Below are 17,242 nucleotides of genomic sequence, written 5' to 3'. Positions count from 1 at the left end.
AGCCAACTGGAAAAGCTTAGAGTTTACTATCCACAGAGAAATCTGCTTGACATATCTGTGACACGGCACTCCTCTCTGCACTGCCCACTCAAGACAACTCCTGGATAATTAAGATTCTCAGAACAACTTTTCTGCATCCTACCAGAAGTGAACCTGAGTTGATTTGTGTGATAAGTGCTCTGTCTCTAGCAAGGGACAATGGTGGGTGCTGAAGGAGGAATATACAAAGCAGCTCTTATATATGAAGATCCTTTCCCTGCTATATCCTCTAAAAAAACTAATAAGCAATGTGGGCTTTCTCAAGTCAGGTTGCATCTGGACTGTTGCATCTGCATCTTGTACAGCTCTGTTTTCCAGGCATTTATCTGAGGCCTTTTTGAACTCATTTGGATCTAATTCTCTCAGAGAGACAAAAGGTAAAGTTATGGTAACTGGAGCTGTTTATGTTACAATAGAGACATGGGAGAAGGGGGTTAAAGCTAATGAGTGTCTTTGGGAATGGACGGGACCTTTCTCAGAATAGAACAATAGGGTGCTTTTATGAAACTGGGAGGCAGAAAACACAGAACTATTAAAAAAGAAAGAACACACTTCTGTATTATTCGGCATTAGCCCTCAGAACTCATCGCCACAAAATCACACCCTGTGGACTCTGTGGAGAGCCCATCTGTCTTTGAGGTGATGATGGTTGGTTGAGGTGACTCCTACAAAGCTTTTTGACTCAAGAAGGCCACAACTTGAGCCAGTTCTAGTTGGATGGTTGGAGCTGAATTTCAACTCATCGCTACTAATCATGCTCAGAAAGAGGGAAACTGCTGTCAAGGGGCCTTCCTTGGTGAAGGAGCACCCATGAATGCTGACCACTGAGCTACACCCAAGAACACTGCTCCTAGGTGGACTTCCCCTTCCAGGAGAGGAAAGGGAGCGTGCTTTCCTTACCTGGGTTGCTGCTGGCTGACCGATGACCACCCATCCTGGGCACTGCTGGTCACTGTGATGCGAGACGGAGACGTTGGAAGCCCACTGATCGAGGAAGCCTTTGGGGGTGTAAACGCCACAGTCCTTGATGCTGGTCATCTGCTCAAACTCCTCACACACTCCATCACCATCGTGGAAGTAGCACCTGCTGGGTTCATCTGCAGCAGAAAGCAGAGAAGGGGAATCACAAAGGACTGGCTACACATATCTGCAGTGTAGTTGCTAGGAGCTGATACCATCAGTGGTCGTGTATCTTGCTGGATCAGGTCACTGGGAAGCGGGAGCATTGGTCACTTCCAGGCCACAGCAAGGTGATTTCAAAACAGCCTACCAACAACAGTCAACTTTGGTATTGTGTAATTCCCTTGAGATATTTCCTAATGTTAGGGGTTTTCTGCTTATTTTCATCTCTCTCCTTTTAAAAGGATGGAGACAGAAGAGAGCAGAGATAGAAAATACATAGAGAGACAATGTGGGTGTTGGCATAATTCCACCAGCTTGGATGGAAAAACGCCAGTGGAGGGTTTGGTCTACAATGTTTCCCTTTTTGTTTTTTAAACATATCTGCAAATAAACAACAACAGCAACCGTGACTGCAGGGATGGTGAAAACTGCCAAGTTCACAGTTGTAGTGACCAAAGGGCCAAACAGATCTGTTTATCCAAAGCAGATACACTATACGAAGTGTGAGGGGTAATCTTGCCACATACACACACAGCTTCAACCAACATGACTCAGATTTGACCTGAAAGGATCAAAAGCAGCAGGAGACTTTATTATCCTTGTCCATTTATTCTGTGGCTTCTCTAATGAGACTGCCAACAAAGATGCCAAATTTTTGAGGTTGTTTCTGTAACACTGGCCCATTAAAAACTGAACTGAGATCCATCTCCTCTTTTCAAACAGACTGCATAGCAATAATGACTTTCAGTCATTAGAGTACTCTGTGAAATGGAAACCTTTGACCTGTTGGTATCCTATTTTGTATTGTATTATCATTGCCAGTCCCCAGAGGTATCCAGTTCTGACAGCCTGTTGTATTTTTGTCTGGCAAATAAGCCTGTTGAAAAAAGGGTAGGAAATTAGCCAGAGCCGCTAGCTGGACTGATGGAAATGATCCCTAAGGAGAATCCTGTCAGTAGTATTGGACTATCTCGAGCTAGGTGTCAGAAAATCCGACGGCTGCTCAATTTTGAGCTACTTCTAAACTCCTAAATCCCCTGTTTATTTTTCCTCCTGGTTTATACAGTGAAATACCATCATGAGCCAGAAAAAAAAAGAGTTTATTGCTATTCAATTATTAAATGACTTTCACTCCTTTTCCTCCCATGCAGTGTTCCAGGTCTTTAAGTGAGTGTGGCTTTGAAAGAATAGAGAAGTCTATCAGGGAAGAATGTCATTACGGTTTCATTTCATCACAACCTCTGTGGACAACTTGTGTACGTGGATAAGTGCAGGGAACTGTGTATTTGCTGGGCCAGTGCTCCGAGCTGGCAAAAAGGCGCCAGCACACGTCTGGAAATGTTTCAGCTGTATGAGTGCAGCCCTGTGCCTCAGCGAATATTCCCAGGGTGGCCAAATTTCCTGACCCTGCATGTCACATCTTAAAAATCTTCATTTGTCTGGGAGCCACCGAACATATACCACACACCTCGAAGAGCCCGGAGGAGGAGCGCTGGGGAGAGTGTTCACAGACTAGAGATGACAATGGCTCCCCGGGGTGGCCAGGGGGATGTGCAGATGGGCCCTAAGGCAACCCAGCAGGGCTGGCCCCCTGGCCCTGCTGTCCTGCCTCCTCCCACAGCCTGAGTGCCCAACAGCCCTGAGCCAGCAGGGCCCTGCTGGTCCCCGTCTGATACCGACCCAGCTGGGAATGTGGGCTTGAGCTGCTTCTGGGAGACCCAGCTGGGACATCCCTGCACACCTTGGAGATCCCTTGGACATCCCTGTAGCACACCTTGATTCCCTGCAGGGCCTGTTGATGCTGGCACAGTGCTGCAGCAGCAGGGATCATTCATCCCTGGGAGGGACAAGCTCTGTGCCTGACCAGCTCAAGGAAAGGGTAGAGCAGGTGTGTCACTGTGATGGCCATGGAGACAAACTCCTGGTTCCCTCACCTTGTCCTTCTGCCTCTCTTGTTCTGCTCCTCTCTCTGCAGAGCTGTATCAAGGCTCTGGGTCTCTGCTGTACCCAGGAACATTAGGATAAATCTAAGTGGCTCACCCACCTCAGAGCACTATGCCCCAGTTTAAACGACAGCCTCAGCAGAAATCTCTGAGAAAATCTCTGGAAAGACTGTGGTCAGCAATCAGAATCCTCCAAAAAAAAAAAAAAAAAAGCCAAAACTAGAAAAATATGTATTTTTGGAAAAAATTTTGTTGTAATTTTATGAAAAGTGGCTTATTTCTATAAAGAGGAGAAAGGAAAGTACCTACCATGTTAAAAAGACCTGACCTTCAGCCTTTAAACATATGCACAGTCAGATATACACGTACAGTGAAGCACCATCATCCTGCCACACACCCACACTGACAGAAACACTGACACACAAACACTCATATGCTCTCTTTACACATCCCTGACTCAGCCACCCCACTCTTGCAAACACATACCCAGAGAAACTCACAGCCTAATTTTAGGCACATGCATTTAGACAGTGTTTCCCGGCCTTCCCAGAGCACTGACTTATTTTCACAACAGGCACTGAAGTAAGCACAACATTTATATAGCAGCATACTCCTGCACTGGCTCCAAATGTTCCCTCCTAATGCGATGATAAACGTAATGGGCTTCTGATAAGATCATGTGTTTGGGATAAAAGAATACTCAAGACCTACTCCAACCCGATGACTTAATTCAAACCCACATGGATGGGAAGGCAGCCTTTGAATAGCTGTGATCCAGGCCAGTGTGTGATCCTAACAGAGGCTAATTTGTTCCTGATTATGCCTAAGACCCCAATAAATCTGTCTGCTCAGAGTCTGCAAAACCCGAGGGAGGAACCGAGTGCAGAGACTGGGATGTCTGAATTAAATGGAGGCTGCCTAAATGATTAACAAAGTCCTGCTGAACTGCACTGTCATGAGCCCTTGTGCTGTGCTGGCCCCAGAGAGCTGCCTCACCCTGCGCCGGCGGGATGACACGGCTCACAAAAGCTGAGAGATGAGGTACCCACTTGCCTTTGTGTGCTCTGAGAAATGGTGAGGGAAAGTGGTTTTACAACCCTAGGTTACTTTTAAGGAAGATCTGTGAGTCCTACTATTGACCCACCACTCGGCTTGCAGTGCTGTGCTGTGAGGGGAGCGTTGGTGAGAAGAGGGGAGGACCTTTCCTGCCTGTGAGCTTCCTAATTCTGAGTGATGGCGAAGAGGGGGATGTGATTAAATCCTTCCCAGACACGAGGGCATCAACCTTCAGCAGCCAAATGTGGTCCATCACTGGGTGGGCTGCCAAAAAGCAGCAGAGGCTCCTCCTTCCACATGTGTTGAGCACCAGCTCTGACTCCAGATTCTTCCTGTGGTCTTGGACACCTGGTAGGTTATGTGTTGGGTTTTACATTTTCATGATCAAAGTGAAGGACAAGAAGATTGTTTCTTCCTACTATTGCCCTCACAAAATAAAAACTAACAGGTTTCTTCCTTTCCTCAGTGGTGGGAACGCAGCTCAGTTAAATTCATAGAGTCCTACAGGTTCAGCGCTGGGGAGGGCACTGTCAGAAGTGGAGGATTTCTAGGAAGTAGTAGCTGGAGATGATACAAATTGCCTTTTCTGTTCTCTTCTTAACAGTAAGAGCTAATTTTTGTCTCCACAGTGGTCTATAGGTTCCCAAGACATGCTGAATATCATATGAATGTATTGGTCATGCATGACCTGCACCATGTTCATCAACACCGTGGACTTCTCACTTCACATATGAATCTGAATTGAAGTAGATATGGGGGAAAGGAACATAAAAGGAAATCTGATTTGTCCTCAAGGGAAAAAAATGACTTCAAAAAATTAAAAATCAGTTGCCTGGAAATCCAGCTTAAATCTAGAATAGTAAAATGTCTGCAGGCACAGCACCTGGCAGCAGGAGAGAGCATCTCTAGGGGACTGACAACAGATGCTGCAGGAACATGTATTCATTCAGGCAGCCCAAGCTCCTTTTCCCTGGAAAGGTTCTTTCTGAAAGCACAAAAGTGTTGGGGTCGAAACAACATCCCTGTCTTGCCCTTGCTGTGGGACAAGGCAGTCTCCAGGTCAGTGAAGATTTCTGTGGTGTTTGGGAATCCCTGAAGGCTCCTTGGGAGCATCTACCTGGAGAAGGAGAATTTGTTGGAGAAACAGGTTGGCAAGACCTGGTTTGCTCACTCTTGCAGTCAGGCTTTAAGATCCAGAATTACCTTGGGGCTCTTGTGTGTTGCACCAGAAAATGATGCAAACTCCATCTCTCCTTGCTTCCTAAGCTGCCCCAGCACAGAGCAAGAGGTAGCCTTTTGTACTGAAACCAAACCTCTCCTCTGGGCTTCAGAAACAACAGGATGCTCAAGATAATGCAGAAGATTCAGGGAGCACTGGGAAGCACCTGCCAGAGGAGGTAACTTTCCATCACTGTTACCTGTTTAAAGAGAAACTGGAAAATCATCAGCAAAACGAATGAAGTCTGGTAGAGGCCAGGAAGCAAACATGCAGGATATAGACTTATCAGTGATAGACAGCCTTTCACCTCATTTAAAAAAAAAAAAAAAAGAGTGAGATATTAAGAGATCCAATTCATGGCACAGGGCACATCCTCCACCAAGGCTTTAAATGTCCAAGCAGGGTAGTCAAAGTTCTGGGGACAGACACTGGGGACAGTTTCCTGTTTTCAGCTTGAACACAGTGATTGGCATCGGCATAGTCTTCTTTTGTGCAATAACTACTATTTTTTTTTAAAGGCCAGACAAAAAAAAAAAAAAGGAGTATTTTTAAGCTCAGCTGTTTACTTAGGGATGTTTCCAACTATAACAAGCCTCATGCCACATAACTATTTGTCCGGAAAAAAAAAAAAAGAAGGGAAAGAAAGGGGAAAAAAAGGGGGGACAAAAATGCAGAAGCATTGTCTCAGAGTAACAAATTCTTGGAACAGAACAACCTTCGCATTTTAACCCCTGAAAGGTCTGTCCAGAGGTGTGCAGGCCTTCAGATACAGCGAGGGCCAAAACCCCTGGCTCACCAAAGTCAGCAACTTCTGCAGAAGCAGCGTTTTACCACCACGTCACTTAATCGGCATCTCCAGCGCCGGTGTTTATGTTCACACAGATGAGGAGAAATGTATCCAGAGGTTTCTGTCGCAAAGGGAGAAATAATTCCACTGCAGATCACATGAACCCGGCGGCTGAGTGACCACAGAACCTGCTCCATTTATTTCTATGGGAGTTTCACCTTTGGCTTCAGTGGGAAGAGAGTGAATAACATGGCCTGCTTCCAGGATATCTGCTAATCTCTTCTTTAATATTGAAGAAGGCAGAGACAAGAGATATTTCCTGCTACAGTAAAATATTCAAGAGTTATTTTCCTTCCTGGATGTCCTGATTTGAAAAGAGGAAAACCACTACACGGAGCTCGGGCAGACCTTTCCGAATGAAGTCGCATATCAATATAATTGTGACGTCTCCCCTTCAATGAAATAAAACAGGCACCTTGGAAGTGAAGGCAGCGCGGGTGTCGCAATCCGCTGCAGAACATCCAGGGGCCTCGCAGGAGGCTTTTTCCGTGGAATATGACAATCGTGTCTGAGCATCTCCTGAACGGAGCAGGCAGGCTTTGTGGAGTGTGGTTCGCTGGTAACTCAGCTGCTTCGTGGAAATACATTCCTGGGTGTGACTGGCTTTCTTTGTGTGGCATGACTCGGCTCATCGGTATGAGCTCCGATATAGCGGTCGGGGCGCAATAATTATGCAATTGATCTGCGTGCTGCAGACAGATACAGTTACAGCTCCCTCGCAGAGCCGGCACTGAAATTTGATATTTCACCTCCAGGAACATGAGTGTCGCTTAAGAGAAAGGATATTTCCTACTGCTGGCAGGGGTAGTAGGATCTTGTCTGTTCTGCAGCGAGCCAAGGTGGCCATCCCCAAGTCCAGGCAACCAGACGTGGCCAAGAGAAGCCAATGTGGCCATCCCTAAACCCATAGAATAGCAGAATATGCCAAGCTGGAAGGGACTCACAACGATCATCAGGTCCAACTCTTAGCCCTGCACAGAACCATCCTCAAGAGTCACACCCTGTGCCTGAGAGCATTGTCCAAACCCTCCTTGAGCTCTGGCAGCCTTGGGGCTGTGCCCACTGCCCTGGGGAGCCTGTTCAGTGCCAACCACCCTCTGGGGGAAGAACCTTTTTCTAATATCCAACCTAACTCCCCCTTGGCACAACTTCAGGCCATTCCCCAGGGTTCTGTCACTGGTCACCACAAAGAACAGGTGCCAAGGTGGCCATTCCCAAGCCCAGGCAACCAGGCATGTTATAAGAGCACTACAACACACATTCTCTTTCCACCTCACCTTGGTTCCCTCCCTGGATGATCAGATAAATCAGAAAAGCGATGCCAAGAGGATATTGATATTATACAGATTTATCAGCTATATTTGGAAACTGTTCAACTGAAAAGGTTTCTGTCACACAAGGGAGCAATGACCACAACTATGAGAAAGGTGGGTAGGATGGCCCTTCTTGACACCTGATGTGCTTGGGAGGCTGAGAAGGAGCCCAAGAGCAAAAACCCAGTGGTGCCATTACCCAAGGAAAACAAACTGCTTGTTTGTGCATGTGGTTGGATGGTATTGCAGAGCAAAGTCTTGTGCTCAGCATCATCCTCGGAGCACAGCAAGTTGCTGTTGAGTCACAGAGGATGCTCTAAGGAAGGAGTATGACCAGCCTCTCTGATCCACAGAGAGTAAAGTGTGAGGGATGCAACAAACACAAGAGTAATTCTGCTGCTGGGCTCTCACTGTAGCTGTGTCCTAAAAACCAAAGCTGGATTGAGCTGGGCAGGACTCACTGGCCTTGGGAAAAATGCAGGCAAATACCACTCCAGCCCACATTCTCCCCCACAAAAAAAGCCCACATTCTCTTTTGTATTTTGCTGCCTGAGATGCCTGCTCTCTCTGCTCTGTGGCTCAGCTGACCCTCCTAGGATTGCACTGTTAATGATGACAGTCTTGAAAATCACTTTACGAGACTTTATGACTACTAACTTGCCAAAGGAGTGCTTAGACATTTTAGAACATGTAGCCACACTCCCGCGAGCTGCAGGAAACACTCAGCTTCAAAGTATTTGCCTTGAAGCTGAAGGAGTCACACAAATATCATCTGAGTAAGCCTGGTCAGTAAATTCATTACTATTTGCCATGAAATTCTGCTATAGAACCTCAGTTGCTTGAACAACAGCAACACTCTTTCCCAAGCTCCTTGGTCAATGCTTTCACCTTATTGATGCCCTGGGAGATGCTGAGTTTCTCTTGCAAGGTGGCTCAGTTTCTCCCATGCTGTTGTTCTACTGAAAGCCCTCGGCAGGGTCAGCCAAGGCCTATTTAATGCTCATGAAAGAAGGCAAAATCACCATTAGCTGCTGTGTGGGGCCACAGTTTCATCAGCCAAAGCTGTGTTCCTATGCAATGGCATGAGGAAGGGAGGGGGAGAGGATGGGAGCGAGGCACCGCTCTCAAAGCATGCCCACAATGAATATGGATGGTCATCCATCAATTTATTTTAAGCACATTACTCCTCTGTCAGAAAGGGAAAAAAGGAAAAAGAAAGAAAGGAAAGAAAAGACATATAAAATTAGGTTTGTGTCACTCATTTAACACTGCAATTTCCCCAGAGGATTATGCACCAAACAGAGATAGCAAGCTCATGAATATTAATCATTTCCCTGAATGCAATGCAGCCCGCCAAACAATAAGATTAGGGGAAAGTGCTATGCTTAATTTATGGATAATGGGAGAGGTAAAGGATAGAGCTCCCACAAAGGTAAGGCTCACAGCTGGAGGGAGAGGCCTCTGAGGAGGAGGAGGACAGATCCAGATTTGTAAGGTAGCAGAAAAACATTTGAGGCCAAGCAGGAGCGAAAGAAAAGGTGTTTAAGGATCATTGTCAAATTAAAATCATACTTCTCCCTGCACAACCACTGGTGACTAATGCTTCGAGCATGCCAGAAACTAGTGGTAAATTCAAGAGCTAGATATATTTATTTTCTCTATCCCTCTGCTCTGTGCCTTTTCTTTGTATTTTACATCCCTGAGGCCCCGATCCAACACACGGCGGAGACGTGTGTCTAACCTGAAACATTCCCATTCTTCAGGGCAACCACTCGCATGTGGAAGTCAGTGGAAGTGCTGCCCTGCTCTGCTGTAAAAAGGCTTTAGCCAAGAGCCCCTTATAAGCAAAGGAGATAAAGTGTAGCAATAATAACACCAATAAGAGGAGACTGAAAACCCTATAAATTACCTGGCAAACTTAAAGGGAGATAGAAGTTCTGGAGCTACATCCCAGCTGTGCTTCAATGTGTCTATCAGTCTTTACTCATCTCTTTTCATATTACTTTCTCTCCCCCTCCCTCCTTTTTTATTGATCTCTGCATCTTTTTTATTATATCCTCCTCTTTCTTCAGCACTGGTGAGCTAAATCAATGCATAATGCACATCCCACTCCACAAAAGGAATGCAAATGAAAGCCGGGCTCTTTCTCAACACATATATCTGGATGTGTGCGCTCAATGTTGCTGTGTGGGAGTGCACGCCAAGGACAAGGTGCTCAGCTGTGCCTCACACACCCATTTCTCACTGCTCCACTGGGAATGGATCAAGTGCTAAGCCCTGGGTTCCCACAACTGCGAGTCATAACTCTTACAAATGGGGTCTGCTTTACACAGGTTGAACTTGGCTGAGATCCGCGGTAACCGCGAAAATCAGTTATCCCGGGAGTAATCAAGAGCAAGGTGAAAGAAAAGCAGCCCAGAGGTAGGAGAGGGGTGCATCAGTCACACGGACACAACTTGGAATCACCTGTCTCCTACAAATCAAAAGGCAAAGTGAAACTTCCCCCGTGGGACCAAATTCTGTGCAGAGGAGATAAAATATGTAAAATCCGCTGTACGAAACCAGGGAGGAGGGGGGAAAGGTAGAGATGATAAATTTCAGGATGGGGAAGGACGAGTGTACTGCAGAACTTTAAAAAAAAAAAAAGGAGCACTGCCAGATGCTTCCATTAATTAATTAATTAATCTCACTGTCGCTCTTCAGCATGTTGCAGGAAGAAAACGCTATTAATCTTTTCTGTGTTCTGTTCCTCGGCTTTGTGCTCGGAGAAGGCCAGGACAGCCTGACAGTAAGACCACACAGTTTTCCTCCCTGCCTCCCTCCTTCCTTCCCCCACCCCCTCTCCTCCCTGGCAGAGCAGATTGATCCACTGTTATCTGATTAGAGAGGAAAGGAGGAGGGAAAACAAAACCACGACTGAAAAATAAAAAGAAGTCTAATTTTATTACAGGCACTAGCGCAAAGTGTCTTGAGAGCCTTGTGCCATTTAGTCAAAGGAAAGTTGGACCAATTAAAAAACCCCATAAACCTCACGATCCTAAAAGGCAAAGGGAGCAAGAGAGGCAGAGGGACACCTGCAAACAGGCTGCCTCCATCCTCGGAAATATCCAGAACGCAGCTGAACATGACCCTGAGCAACATGCTCCAACTTTGAAGCTGGGTCTAACTTTGAAGTTGGCCCTCCTTGGACCAGAGACCTCCAGAGACTCCTTCAAACCCAAATTATGCTGTGATTCATGGCTCTAAATCTAAAGCTTGGTGGTGCTTGCGGGCTCTGTTGTATTTCTCTTCTACCAGGCGAGGTGACTTACGTGGTCTGTGCTTTGGGAGGAAGGAGCCCACTCGGGCTTTGCACCCCCTGCTCTGGAACCCCCCTGATGACGCCCCTTCAGTCCTGCCTTTAGCCAACAATATGTTTAGCGATTATTTTCAGCCACGTGGGACCCAATCCTGCAGACAATTTGCGACAAGCATTGCATTCACTGTTGTGGTTAGATTTGCTGAAGACTAAAGAATGCCTTGTGGTAGTTCAGAAACATGCCTGGAAGAAAGCATTTGCAAGATCAAACCCTGAGGCCCCCGATTCAGCAAAGCCTCTGAACATGTGTTTGAGGCTCACTGAATTCTTTGGTGAAGGGGAGTGATTCCCGGGGCTCTAAAGAGCTACATAATACAACAAGAACATCACTGCAAAAATAACACTGTCTGAAATAATTACTTCTTGTCCTACAGGATTATAACATGTGTTAGCCTTGCAAACAGGGAAATAAATTACACTTATTTTTTTCTGTGCTCCTCAAACAGGGACCTGAGAATTCTGTATTTTCCAAGAAAACACCCCGCCAGTATCAAAGAAGAATTTTGTTTGGCTTAAGGCAGAGGATCAGGTCTGATATTATTAGACTGTGGAGAATGCTGAATTTCTGTTCTTTTTTATTATTATTTATTATGTAATATGAACAGCCACTCACTTCCACAACATCTTTATGTTTTCTGGTGAGATTTTAATGCTTGATATGTTAAAAGAGAACATAAATCAGCACAGTTCATTTGTCTGAAAGATGAACCAGCAGTGTCTCTTTAGCTCTTGATGTCATAATTCGTGCTGGTCCAGCAGTCACAAAAGCCAACAGGACCTGTTTCCCAGGTATTACCTTCTCTAAACCTGTCCTAGAAACTCGATGAAGGCAGGGTTTGCAAAAAAACTAGCAGCAGTTCTGCCCTGGCAGACCCTGCTCCCACCACCACAGCGGTCCCACCACCACACCTCTACAGTCACACAACAAAACATTTGTAAGGTCTGTGCGCCTGCACCTTCCCTTTGATTCAGCTCATTTGATTCATCCAAGTGAGTCCCTGTATTTGGTATTTCACAGGCAACTTGATATCATTCACTTTTGTAATTCAGGACCTGTGCAAACCCACAACCTTCCAAAGCCCATGACAAACAAACAACTTCTCACCCCTGGAATTCCCCTTTCCTTTCCAACACAAGCAAATCTGAAAAACCACTTCCTCTGTAATGGCATAGAAAAATCCATGTGTGTGTTTTAGTTGCTTCATTTTCTAATCATTTTGCTGTCAGACAGCTTTGCTGCACGCTCTTAACCAGCCCTGTTGCTGGTCCTGGTGATGAACATGTTGGCTGACCATGGATGGATGGTTGGATGACGGTGGATGGATGATACGGTTGGACTTGATGATGTTGAGGGGTTTTCCAGCATAACCAATTCTATGATTTTATGTACACAGGCATAAAGCAGACTCCTGCACCCCCCTAGCAGGACACCACTGTGTGTTCCAAGGCTTGGGACACCCCACTCTTACTCCTGTCCATGGACTGACTTGGAACATTTTGCAGCTCCCACCCAGCCCACACCACCTGTTTAGTTTTTGAGAACCAACGGACGTGGGTGATGTCCAAATGTAACCCTGGGTTGTGGTCAAAGTGCAGACCTGGAGCAAGGAATTTAGACCTGCTGGTGAGCAGGGTGATACAGATACAACCACCCAGCTCCAGCTCAAACCCTTGCTGGAACCAGCCTCACATTACGCCTGACTTCTGGAGAACCCAAAACATTTACGTAAGTGTTTATCTCACTTTCAAAATATTATGACTAACATCTTTCAAGTGCTTGAGGCTCTAAGGCAGCAAGTTACTTGAAACACAAACGTAACTTCAAGACCACCAATAGTCACAATTAGCCTCGACCATAAATATGCTCGATTTCAATAGAGCTATTTACGTATGTAAATAAGCACATCAACAAATCAGGCCTCAAGTCTCACAGCGTGGGATGCTGAAGTAAAATTGTAGCTGTTCTGATGAGCCAACCAGTCCCCAGTTTACCACCCCAGGGAAGCATGGTGCCTGTGAGGTCTGTTATATGTTGCTCCAGGAACAAGAGATAATGGTCAGATTGCCAAAAAGAGCAAATTTCAGACATGCCAACATCATATTATCTGCTTAGGACTGATGCCCTGAGCTGAAGGCACAGGACCACTACATGGGACAGAGGGTTTTCTTGGTCAGTCCAGATAAGGACTCTCATAAAATGCCTTGAGAAAAAGCTGACCCTTTATAAACACTAACTCTGGTTCTTGAAGCTCTGTGTGATTCATTCTTTCCCAGACCTCACAGAGCACTGGTTGGGAAAAGCAATCCCACATCGTGGGGCTACCCCACAGAAGGTGCAGTGTAAATTGGTCTCCATTTCCCTTCTCTGTCCCAAGCATTCTTAGAGAGTTTAATAAATATGTAAAGCTCACAACTGCAGCCCTGCTATCCCAGATAGCTCGAGCATCTTCCGGCCATTGTGCTTACAGGTTTTGCTAATCAGAGCAAACCAGGCTTGCAAATGAAATCTGATTAAGTAGTTTTCACCTCTGAAAAAGGGGATTAGCCAGACCTTTGATCCTCAGATATTGATTTGCAACTCAAAGGAGGTGTGACCTCAGCTGGACGTGCTTCTGGTCTCAGTCCCTTCCCCTTTCACTCCTCCTCCTGTTTACCAGAAAAAAAAATCAGTTCATGTCTTCTCACGTAGTCAGATCTAAAGCCTATTGAAGCCAGTGGAAAACCACCCACTGACTTCAATGGGCTTTGGATCAGTCCCACAATGGCTGACTTAGCCTTAAGTCCTAGGCTGTTTCAAAGCCAGCAGAACCAATTTCCCATCAAAATGACCAGAAGCTGGGAAGATATGTTCGCCTTTCAAACCTACAAATTCCACCTTTTTTCTCTCTTCCATGACAACTCTTCAGCTGGAAATGCTGAAAAATACTGTTGATTTTTTCCTTGCACTCTGCATGGAGCTGTTGCCCACCGTGAGTGGAAGGGCTCCGAGCAGGACTTACCGATGCAGTTGAAGGACAACTCCTGCAGGCAGAACAGGGAGCAGCCATCGCCGTTGATCTTGTTCATGTCGTCACATTCCTCCCCCAGTTCTCTGCAGGCAGGGCACACACGTGCAAAAAAAAAGCAGTCAGATGGCAAATGGCATCATCCCAATTGCTGCAACCCCGCCAAAGAACCCCAGAGTCCCAAAAACTAGTACAACAGCTTTCTGTGCCAACCCCTAAAATACATCCTCCCTTCTCCTCCAGCCCGGAGTTTCATCCTTCCCAGTTCACAGGCTTGCCTGGCCACTTCTCTCCTGCACATGTGGATACCACTTGCTGTTCTCTGATGAGGTTATGAGCAACTTCCTTCATAGCTGGTGTGGCTGCAGCTCAGCAGGTGGGGAAAAAGAGAAGAGGAATCTCTGAAACTCTTTGTATGAAATCTGGAAGGGCCAGACTGTGACCCCAGCTGGGAATAACAAGGCATAAAGTCTGGTGCTGGGCTATTCCAGGTGACAGCACTTGGAGGAGAGTGGTTGACAGGGAGCAGGTGGTGTCACTGGACCAGCCCCCACTATTGCAGCAGAGTGTGGGGAGAAGAGTGGGAACCAGATGAGAAAGGGGCTGCCACAGCTGCAAGTGGGGCCACAACCAACCAAGCTGTGACACAGTCTGGTTCCTGCTTGCTCCTGAGGCAGCTCAGCTATTGTTTGACACTTGCTGCAAAGCCACAAGTGATGTTTGAGGAATGTGCAAACACAACAGTAGCAGAAAAGTTATGTAAAGCAGAATTAATCTGTCTTTCTCCACCTCTCTTTCCAAGTCTGCCCTGGATTCATATGTTGTTTGGTTGTTCTCTTTGATTTCCTTGCCTGTTGGGCCTCATCCTGCAAATATTTGCTGCCAGGTGTATCGTTTGACAGAGTTGTGGTGTGTGATTGCTGATCAGCATTATTCCAAGCAAATAATACTGGCTGGATTAAGCACTTGCTTGTTGTTACTTCCACAGTTTAAATAATTAAATTACCTAATGCCAGGAAGCTTTGAAGCAGTGGCCTTAAGAGCCAACATAGTAAAAGAACAAACCCTAACACAGTTATGAAGGATTGTTTTACATTTTCAGTGGCCTGGGGACTGGCAGCCAGCGAGAGAGGGGAGCTGACTGAGAACATGCAATTCTCAGAGGCCAAATCTATCACCTCCAAATGCATCCCAGCTCTGCTGGATGGTCGAACAAGAGGTTGCACCAGAACCTGGCCCAACACATGGCAGGGTTTCACCCTGTCCACCAGCTGTGAGACACATGGGACACCAAGTATAAGGGCAGCATCAAAGGCTGTGTGGATTTTTCCAGCACCCACTTCAGCCCTGTATAGGAAATGTCATTTACATGTATAAAGATACGGATACATGGACAAACAGCATAAACAGCACACAGTGGACTTTCCTATCGATCCTGTTGTCTGGGCTCCATTATCTGTATCTCTGTCTGTATCTCCTGGTGCCAGGATAGCAGGGCCTACGTTACAATTAAATGTCATCATCCTGGTAATCATCAGCACATGAGTCATTTTCTACAGAAGAGAGCCAGCCTGAGCTCAGGAGATATCAGAGGTCATCAATTCCTTTCTAGCCTCTGATTCTGGCTTGAGTAGATGTGCCCAGATTTATCTGTTTGCTCGCTCCAGACTTACATTTGGATGATCCCGTCTCCACAGTATCCACTTCCAGAGATATAGACGAGAGCAGGGGAAGGTTCACTCTCCTCCATCCCGGAAACAACGACCACCTGGTACGTGTACGTGCTCCTGTCACTCAGCTCCCTGCGAGGCAAGAGGAAATACTGAGGGATTGGTACAACAAAGGCAGGAGCAAAGGGCAGAGAAGGAGGTACTGAAGTGGGGGTTGACTGCTAAAAAAGCAGCAAAGTTTAGTTCATTCAGGTCTTCTGAATGTTCCTCCCTCTTTTTGATGGGATTGATTTTTGGCTGGGTGTCTTTTTCTTGTGAGCAGAGTCAGCTCTGTCCACGCTTGGTTAATGCACAGCCCTGAAATAGGTGCAAACTCTTGACCATTTGGCAGCTAAGCTATTTCCTGATGAAAATCATGCAGTCTGCTGTGTCGCTGCTCACACCCACTGCAGAGATGGCATTGCACTGGCACCGTGGCACTGTCAATCCTCACCACGTGCAGTGGGAAGCACTAAGAGCATTCCTGACAGTCCATGTACTTCAACACCTGAGGAACCAGCCCTGTGCCTCACTGTGTCCAGCCTTGGACACTTCTGCTCCTGTCTGTCACACCAGGGACAGCGTTACCAGCAAGTTTGTGGCACAGTTCATTTAGGGAACTTAAAACACCCTGTAAACACTCATTATTTCCTGAGCTGCCCTGAGCTCAATCCAACCACAGCTGGAGCCAGTGGGAGCTTGACTATTAGTTTAAGACAGAACAGGACTGAGGATGTTTCAGTGATAGACAAATAAATAATCCACTTTGCATACTGGTATTTAAAAAAGTAGAGTTAAAAAGATTTTTTTGTTTCTGAGCAAAAAAAAAATAGGATCCACACAACAGCACTGGATCATGGTATTAACATCGAAATACTCACAGAAAGAATGAGCAAATTGCTACATATTTATGCAAAGCCATAATAACCCAAATCCTGTGCATCTGTAAATGAAGGATAATTTTTATATGCAATACAGAAATAATATAAGCCTAATAAAAATGTTTAGCTCTTTTACAATGTCTTTTACATTATCAGAACTCAAAACCTTCCACAAAGAAACTCATTACCCTTATCCTCATTGTGCCAATTTGTAAAGCCAGGGAGTAGTGAAGGCAAAATGATTTGCTCAAAGTCATCAATCAGGCTAATTGGGCAGGGCCCATAAGGCAGCCCAGCTCTTCCCTAAGCCCTGCCAGTCCTCTGCTTACTACACCTGCATTGCCCCAATTACTGACAGTAATATACAGGTCTTTTTGCCACAGGAACTTGGTCAAAAAGCACATATTGATGGAGCATGTACTACAAGGAGATACATCTACTACACAGAGCAGTGATGTGGATATCAATGGACTGAGTTACTGAAATCTTCGATCTTCAAGGTAAAATAAGTATCTTGTTACAACATTCATTAAATTAACAAGCATGACTTAAACTCCAATATCCCACATTATATTTTACAACAAAGCTGTTTCTCACGGATACTCTGCCTGCAAAATAACTGGCACTGAGTGAATTGCACTGGGATCTGATTCTTTGTTCCAGCAGGGCAGTGAAACGGGAGTGAAACTCAGTGGGATAAAAACACAACTGGCTTTCTCATTCCTTCTGCACTTTATTCCTGTCAGCAAC

At 45.9% G+C, this 17,242-nt stretch overlaps 1 protein-coding gene across 1 annotated transcript in view; it reads right to left on the bottom strand.

Annotated features, from left to right (window-relative positions):
• Nucleotides 1-17,242, bottom strand: part of PAPPA (pappalysin 1) — a 177,626-nt gene that overhangs the window by 74,663 nt on the left and 85,721 nt on the right. Inside the window, exons 8-10 of the mRNA XM_050319756.1 lie at nt 15,576-15,704; nt 13,897-13,988; nt 940-1,136 (exon numbers count right to left, since the gene is read on the bottom strand). Coding sequence (XP_050175713.1) covers nt 940-1,136; nt 13,897-13,988; nt 15,576-15,704 — 418 coding nt within the window. The remainder of the gene's footprint in view (nt 1-939; nt 1,137-13,896; nt 13,989-15,575; nt 15,705-17,242) is intronic.

Source organism: Myiozetetes cayanensis, unplaced genomic scaffold (assembly GCF_022539395.1).
Source record: "Myiozetetes cayanensis isolate MyiCay16 unplaced genomic scaffold, myiCay2020 scf23, whole genome shotgun sequence".
Lineage (NCBI taxonomy): Eukaryota > Metazoa > Chordata > Aves > Passeriformes > Tyrannidae > Myiozetetes > Myiozetetes cayanensis.
This window is presented reverse-complemented; position numbering and strand designations above follow the sequence as displayed.